The 9,093-nt window shown below is 35.7% G+C and overlaps 1 protein-coding gene across 1 annotated transcript; it reads right to left on the minus strand.

The window, feature by feature from the left end:
- Positions 1-1,682: 1,682 nt before the first annotated feature.
- Positions 1,683-9,027, minus strand: LOC113680691 (CTD nuclear envelope phosphatase 1A). Its single transcript, XM_027197728.2, has 9 exons — positions 8,752-9,027; positions 7,393-7,459; positions 6,549-6,615; positions 6,032-6,083; positions 5,809-5,880; positions 5,011-5,055; positions 4,518-4,589; positions 3,937-4,048; positions 1,683-3,389 (listed from the first exon to the last, which is right to left on the minus strand). Exons 1-9 carry the CDS (start codon positions 8,965-8,967, stop codon positions 3,244-3,246), a joined length of 849 nt encoding a protein of 282 aa, XP_027053529.1. The 5' UTR covers positions 8,968-9,027; the 3' UTR covers positions 1,683-3,243.
- Between the last annotated feature and the right edge of the window lie 66 nt (positions 9,028-9,093).

A 9,093-nucleotide genomic window follows, 5' to 3' on the forward strand; every position in this document is an offset into this window, starting at 1 on the left:
GATCATAACAATAATGTACAATGATATTTTCACATTTTTAAGGCGCAAAAAAAGTTCAAAGTCCGGCTAAACAATTCAAGGAATTGTTCAGTCAGGTTTGTTACTTCGTTGCACTGAATTAAACCTCTTCTGCATTGAATCACCTGAAAACTGCATTTATCTTAACCAATCAGAACAGAGTAATTTTTAACTCGTGAATTACGCGCATGCGCAAGAGCGAGTTGTAGATATGATGTGGAGAATAGCACTCGCTCGCTCGCTCGCTCGATTGGTCGATTCCTGTAAACTTTTTTTCGATTTTAGGCTTTTGAGAGCATTTGATAGTTTTTGGCGAATAATAAACAAACGAAATGGCGACCTTTGTTGCTAAGAATAGTGGTGGGGTCAAAAAGAAGCCAATGATAATCTTAAAAGAGTTTTTTTTTTCGTTTTAGTTTCAACAAGCGGCGCCAGCGACTAGCAGGTATGCAAGGATTCACACTGAAATAACAGAACAACCTTCGTTTTTCATAAAATTGTAATTTACAATCCTTGAACTTGAAAACAATCCGAAGATTCATTGAAAATATCACTTTCTGCGAAGCGCTCAGAGTTTACAGATGTTCAAAAGCTTTTTCTGTTATGGCGTGAGATTGAGGACAAAATCGATCATTACGCTTCGTATCGTGAGTTTTTCCTGTTTGAAGCAACAAAAGATGCCGGCGACTGACGAAATTATAAGTTATTACGAAAATCAAATAACACCTAAACAAACAATTTTAGCCACCGATTTTCAGTGAATTTTTAAAGAACAATTTTCTTTTAAGTTTCAAGACAATTTGAAGATTCAAAATAAATATCACGTACTAAAATGCGAAAGTTATACACCACAAAATTGATAAATAGGCCTGAAATGAAATTCTATCTTGTTCTTGATTATACGTTGCCTAGCACGTGACTAAAATTTACCCAGGCGGAGATCCAAAATGACGGTGGCAGTCTTGGCTTAGTTATACACTCAGAACTCGTTCCCGTTTGTCTCATATGATAAAGAGGGAATCGTTAATGTTTTCATTAAGACAGTATTGCCTTGGTTTTCTAATATTTACAATGATAGACGTTAAATTTCACTTTTCACCCACATTTACTTCAAACCTTTTCTTTTGAACCAGAAACAGAAATGATATACGTTTAAAACACATGACATCATCCACCGTTATCAAATGCAATAGCATGATCATTTCAATTGTAATGCCTTCTCATCCCAGCGTTACTTTGTTTCTTTGCGGCTACATTAGCGAACACTGAACTACTGCTCGTACTCTAGATATGACAATCGACCACAAAATTCCCTAAACCAGATAACATTAAACATAATCCAAAAAATAATGTGTCAATTGACGAGTTTGCTCACAGAGCACTTTGATTTCATTATCTTATTAATATGATAACAAAGCAAAATGTTGTAAATAGACGCAATTCACGTGTCTGTCCTCCAACAGCCCAAAGGAAATAACCATTCGCAGTATCCCGCATGTGTAATGGAACGCGAGTAGAATTCACAATTAAAAGCATTTACCGAGTCGCATTTCTTTAATGATGTTTCGTAGCATTTTGGCTGTTCCTTCCCTGTACCACCATTACGTTCCAATTTCTACCTGCATTTCTGTAAGAGGTCAGCGGTAGCTATACACCACACTTAGTCGCATCTACCACATTTATTGTTTTACTTTCTCCTTAATCCTAATACAGGCCTTACTTAATATAATAACAATATTTAATAATTATAAACTAATGGTTATGTACAAACATGAGACACGTAAAAAACACAATCTGTACAAAAGGCAGAAATGCACAGAGTCCACCAAGCGTTCACAAAATGCAGTCGCAAAGATAAAAACAGTAGAGGTTGCCATTGTGATCAAATGAAATCCTTCAAGAACAAAAACACATACAGTTTGGTCCATATAAAGCAAAAAAAATTGGTATACCTCTTTCTTTTCCTTTTAACGTTCTGAGGGAGAGGTATGTAATGTGAAGCTATCCGAAGAACTTATCTCAAAAACATAAAGAACACCTCAGAGAGGCTCTTTAAATTCCCCTATAAATTCAGCCCTATTATAGGAAAAATAATCGGATGTCCACGTGTGCACATTTCTTTTTTGAGAGTCAGTTTCACCTTTGTTAGTTATCCTAACGAAACAGATATGATTCCAACTGTTAAATGATAAAATTTGAGAATTCGGAGCATCACCAAACATGCATGACGAGCCACTTACAACACAGTATTTCATAATCGGAAGCTTAAAATTATCTTTTAAACGTCAGTGTTTTGGAATTCTTTGAATGACAACAACCAATACTGTAAAAACTTAACTTCTAGCACCAGATAGGACGAGAACCATAATAGTTGTACATGTGACTACCAAAGCTGATGTAACTGAGAAAAATAGCTTTGATCAGTGTTGCATCAGTGTCACTAAAACTGACACCCTAACTTTAATAACTGGTTAGTGAGCTTCTTGATTAAGTGTTGCAAAAGTAAGAGCAAAAGCAAAGTAAACAAAAAGAAAATACCTTAAAGAGCTCATGAGAACTCAAAGTAACATCGACCAAACGGCTTGAAACGCGGGAAACTGCGAACAACCACGTCATGGTTGGTTTTAGTTTTGTATATGATTGGTTTAGGAGAGTGGCACGAGTTTTCTGAACCAATCACAGAGCGAATTAAAGCAAAAACAAAGCAGTCCCAAATTACTTTTGACACTCCGCTTATGACATAAAGCTAAGGCACGGCATAGAAACGTAATGCATCACTTGATAAAATGTTTACTTCTTTGATATGCAGAATGGGTGTTGAAACACCATTCAATGCTGTGAATATCTTGGGAAATAAATGAGATATTTTTGAAGGATTCAAAGGATCATTTTCATAGAATTGCTTACAAAGAATTTAAATCTAATTTTTTGCTCTTGACTTTAGATGTCTCTTATGACTGATTAACAGAGAAGAAAAAGGATTCATTGGCTTTGAAAGTCAGAGTTTGCTTGTTGCTGAAATACAAGATAGCAGGTCTGCACTATGTCTGGGTTTATCAAATAAAAACATCTCTGTGACTCTGTGCATTAGACAACCTTTGAAGTTATAAACTATTTCTCAAAACTTTTCCTTCTACAGGCAATTTCTTGGCCAGCAACCACATGCATGGTTAGCTACAGTAAATGTGCCGCCCTGCAACAACACAGCAACACGCCAATGTGGGTTTACCACAACGAGTGAAGATGTAGATTCCGACTGAGTATGGACCTTACATCGGTCACAAATCTTAGTGCATCCAACATAGGCAATAGGTTTAATAATGCTGTATCTGAAGGATCTGCAAACCATGATTTGATTGGGATGGCATTGTCTATAAAGAGAAGAAATACAGTAAAAAGTTTTTTTATGTTCATTAACGTCCCATCTCTACTTTTCAGCTCCTATCCCTAGTCAAATCAAATATGCCCCCTCTTAAATAACCCCCCCCCCCCACTCTATTACTCCCCTCTTTCTATCAATCCCCTCTATAATAAGCCTTCCTCTCTGAAAAGCCTCCTTTCCTTTAAATCCCAGTTCCTAATAAGCCACCCTATCTACTACACCCTCCTCTCTTATAGGCCCCCTCTCTAATAACCCCCCCCCCTTTTTTTTCTGAAAAGTCCCATATTAGGAAACAGTGGAATTTAATAACATAATGGGGGCAATGAGAGTGCATATCAGTAACCAAACTTGATTTAAGCAGGACAGGCTATGTCTGCTGCTTTCTAACAACCTGGTTCTGGGAATTGCTAGAGTTTATTAGAAACTATGGGAAACAGTAAACCAAATCCACATTAAAATTACTCTGCTCTTATCCCTGTAAATGTCACAAATACAAACCCATGATGAGTAGAACGTAAATCAAATAACTTAAATACCTGGATTGTATCGATAAGCACCAGGTGAGTTGTCCAAAATAAAAACTGAAGAGAGGTCCTCATTGACCATTGATAAATCTTTAGTATAACTACCACAATCTAAAGTACAATGCTACAAAAAAAATTTGAAAAGACAATTTGAGTGAAGAAAAAGCAAGTAAACAGCTACAGAAAAGTGAACTATTAAACATCTGGTCATTCCCCAGAACTGCAAGGTGCACCATTGCTTCCCATAATTTTATGTTGGACCACAGAGCTTACCTCAAAATTGGTTTGTTTTACTAGATGACAAGAGCTTATCTCAGTTTTATTACACAGAGCACCGGGAAATGTAGCTCAAATGAAGTAATTTGAAGGTGGCTCCTGGAAGCTTATCCAGTTTTATCAACTACTGTGGATAAAGAAACAGTGGTGGAATAGTGTCTCCCAATACAAGGACCCACCAAGCCTAAAACCATAACTTAGACTGTACAACCAGGTCATACAATAATTAACTTTACAGGAAAGACCAAGCCATTACAGGACCACAATCTGGGTTTTGAAGGATCTGAAATCATGTTCTGACTTGCAGACACTATTACCTGTCGGAAATATCTTCTATTTAGCACCCCTCTGTTTTTATCCAGGTTATCTGCAACTGCAGCTCCATAGATCTACCAGAGATACAAAAAAAATTAGAGTAAAGTGAAAAAACGAAGATCATCTACTTGCCAACTAATATATGGTAAACCTTTTAAATTTTATTAAGACATAAGCATATTAGCACATGTATGAATTAGGCTTGTTCTATTTTCAGATCACATCTAATGGTCAATGCACATGTGAAAGTGAACCCTTTAACTCCAAAAAGAGACCAGGACAGAATGTCTCCTTACAAGATTGTATATGTTATTAATAAGCAGACATGTGATGCAAATAAAGAAAAATACCATAAAGGAATCATCAATTAATTGAATATCAGATTCTCTAAACTAACATCATAATAATTATATGGCAGAAAGCAAGGAGAAATATGAATTGGATTTTGGAAGTGAAAGGGTTAAATATAACAGCACCAGGTTTATAAGCTCTCACCTCCATACTAGCAGTAAAGATCACAAGATCATACCATTGACTCACCTGTAAACAAAATAACAATTCAAGTTAATCTCCTGTAATAAGAATCAACATCCATACACATAATTATACATATTCTTCTGATCATACTCTGACATAAGTAGGAAATATTGCCTGAGTTGCTGCATTTACAGCTATTTTAAGTCATAATGCCTCAGTATTGTTATATAAAACATTTGAGGAAAACATTCTGTTCATGAATAATTATTAGTTGCTGAACAATGGTCATATTAATTGCATATTTTTGAATGTGTTTGGTCTAGTGAATAGATACAATGTATGTTACTGAGTAGCTGTTTCCATAGAAAATAAACTTCACACTGCATAAGATAAATGGATTGCTTTGTACAGGGGAAGAAAAGTTGCCAATTTGATATTAAATGGAAACAATTTTCTCCCTGTTTCTTTAGCAAAAAACTCTTCAAACCACTCTTATTATCTTGTATTGCAGAGTGCCCCAAGACATTCCCCTCAGGCTGAATTTTCTTTTTCATCTTGCCCAAATAAATTGGCTTTCCCTGGTGCCAACCTAAACAATGGCCAGGAAAGTTGTATATAATATTGTCATATCACATGCACATTTGAGCAGTGTTCTCCCCTATGCCGAGTAGCAAAGGTACTAAACCACAGTGCAATCATTTCACTGGTTGAATTTTCAAGCATTCCAAGTGATCTAACACAGTAATGAGGGGTATTACAGGGGGTAAACTTCACCACTTACTGTCTGAAAAGGAGAACACTGTTTCAGATACTTACACATTCAAGGAAGAAGTCCACATGAGGTCTCTTGTGAACAAAAAATCTGATAGGGTGATGGTCAATTGTAACCTGTAAAAACAGCAAAAAAGAGAGATGATATTTACATTGTAGTATTAGCCTGTACACATTTGCCTAGTAATTTAAGTTCGGAAGGGGATCCATGAATGTCCTGAGGGAAATCCTTCATAAAGTCTGGAGATAAACAAAATACAACACTTACCCGCAGTACAAAATCTGGAGGTGTCCCTGGTCTCACAGTCTGTCGTACAACACTGAACAATAGTTAAAATTAATTATTAATAAACAAGCCATAATAAACAATTATTTACCAAAGTGGTAGTATATAGTAGTGGATATTTTCTAAGCCACAAAGCTACAAGGTAAATAATTATTTGCCACTTCCACCATAATTTTATATTGGACCACAGAGCCTAACTCAAAATTGGTACGTTTTCCTTGATGACAAGGCACAAAGCCACAAGGTAAATAATTATTCACTATTTGTGCAATGTTTTCTCAGCAGCTGCTTGGAGGTGAATAGTACTTGGTCTTCACTTCTAAACTGTCCAATCAGTGCATGCAAAAAGTAATATTCACTTGCATGGTATATCCTAACAATGTATATACACTGTAATTGGAAAAAACATTTATACAAACAGTTACAGAGTTTGACACCACACTTGAGCAATTCATTATGCAATTTAGGATATTGAAATGTATAAAATGGCATTTCATACCCATCATGATGTGAATGAATGAGAGTTTCATCAAGGTCAAGCACTAACGTCTTTCTTTTCACTAGTCCTGTAAATACAGTTTTACAATGTTAAACAACTTTCTGTATACCAGGCACTGGTTATCATACAAACACAAGTACATTGCAATTAAAACAAATAAAGTAGTAACACCCAAGTTCACATTCACAATAAATGCCTGCATTAGAAGTCAACACTTTCCAAGTTCTCCCTCAGATGGACATAATTTTAGATGTAGATTATCAATTGTAGAGTGCTTTTTGATTGAGTGTTGTAAACCTAAAACCAAAGTAATCACAGCAGCCAATCAAAAAGAAAGGAAAGAGACAATGAGAACTTAAAGTAAAGACAACCACACTGCCTACAGTGAGGGAAAACACAAGCAACCAAATGACTGGTTTTAGTTTTGTATCCGATTGGTTGAGAGAGTGGCACAGGTAAAGCAAAAGCAAAGCATTATCCAGGTTTACTTTCAACACTGAATTGAAATCTATATAGCTAATTTCCATTCAGATCCAGAGCTTATCCCTTTTTTTCCTATACTAAAAAGCAATCTTTTTTTTTTTGGTGAAATAAAGCCATTATCTTCCCAATCAAAAAAGTTTGCTTATTTTTTCACTTTTCGGTTGAGTAGAATACATGTATAACATGAACACATAACACAATGCCCATCTCTTGCAAGAACAGTCTGGTATTTTATATCTACCTATGCCACAAAAGTTTTGATGAGAACTATAGCAGCTTGGCTAGAAATGGTTCTTATTACAACCCTGATGACAAGAACCCTATTTGTATTAACAGGTACATGTACATGTAGAGTACTTACTTAATCTTTCAATTGATATGGGTGACAGAGGAAGCAATTGATATTTAACAGTCTTGTGTTGAATAACCTGCAGAATAAGAAGAAATATATATGTAAACTTAAATACCACATTGTCATCTGGGTGTTTTGCGTGGCTACACATAGTTTAGCAAAAGTGGAAAAAGCAAACACAATGCACACAAAAATGTTATGAATCATCTTTTCCCAAAGCAAGTTCCAATGAAAGAAGGCCATTTAAATAACTTATCCTCAAGGAAAAAATGACAGGTGTACATTATGTTTTACTCAGAAATCAAGATTTTCACATGCATGCAGACCTGCTTGCACACTAGATTTCAAGTGAACATGCAAATACTTCTGGTGTTTGAAGAGATCTCATGTCACCTGGAATATAAATTATGGGTAAAAAATAAAATGGAAATGAAAGAGAAATATTTTGAGTCAAAAGCTTTATTCAAAACAGTTCTTGATTTGCTGTTAGAAGTGAAAAACATGCAAACTTCTGCCATGAACAAGACCCAAGCAGTAGTTACAACTCATTAATACTGTTTGGAAGATACTGTAGGTGTTGCAAAGGTAGCAACAGAGGATGGTAACAGTCTTTTCAGCAGCAGAAGTTACCATAACAATGTAAAGAATATTTTTATATGTATCACAGCACTACACTGAGTGATTAAAAAAATAATGAAAAAACTTTGTGATGTGGTGTATATAATAACCATGTTTTTAAATTCACCTCCAACGACTTGCAGTACCTTTTCAACGAACAAAATTCCATTTTAAAATGTTTGATCACGACGAACTTTCGTTTCTGGTGGATAAATCGCGTTTTCTTGCATAATGTAAATGCAACTGTATCTAAAGAAATTAATCTCAATCCACAGTTTCATTTTCACAAAACCCTACAGAAAACTAACCCATTGATTTCTCTGAAAATCAGAGCGAGTAACCTGATTGTGAGAAATAATGAGCACTTCCATTTTCCTGTTGACATGCTTCGATGGATGTAGTCTTATGACAGTTTATTGTGAAAGGGATTACAATCTCTTGTTTATCCGACAACAAACACGCGAAATTATATTTGGAAGGAACAAATCTAGTACCATTAAGTCAATACTTAATCAGAGGCTGGCTATAAATTATGTCTGGTCAAATTCAATATTTCATTAAGGAAAATGTGAGCAACTCCATTGATCTAAAATCTTATATTGGCGCACACACGATCTACTGATATTACAGCCGCGTGCCATGGCAAGCTTGAATTGCGTGCATAAGCGTTTGTTATGTTAAAGCAAACAAATAAGATCGAATTTTTCGACACTTGGTGAAATCATGCACACCTTAAGTACACCAGCTTACCTTCTTTAAGTTTCGTCGCAAAACGTACATTATTAGGGTCCAAATCCTTATGAGAGCCATCATAAAAAATCGAATTCCTATACCATTGTAAATCCCCTTTAAACAATCCATTGTCGCGTATACCCACATTGAGAACTTCTCAAGAATACCTGAACTCAAATTCGTGCAAAAATTAAAAAGCTTTCGCAAATTCGGCGTCCAAACTTTAGAACTCATAAAGCTAAACAACTAGCAGACATGTTTGTGTTCTGAAATCGAAAGCGCATGATTAGCTGGGAACTAATGCGACCGCCCGTATTTCTGGGATATCCCGGGTAAATGGTGACATCGAGACTCCCAGAG

Source organism: Pocillopora damicornis, chromosome 8 (genome assembly GCF_964200805.1).
Source record: "Pocillopora damicornis chromosome 8, jaPocDami1.2, whole genome shotgun sequence".
NCBI classification, from domain to species: Eukaryota; Metazoa; Cnidaria; class Anthozoa; order Scleractinia; family Pocilloporidae; genus Pocillopora; species Pocillopora damicornis.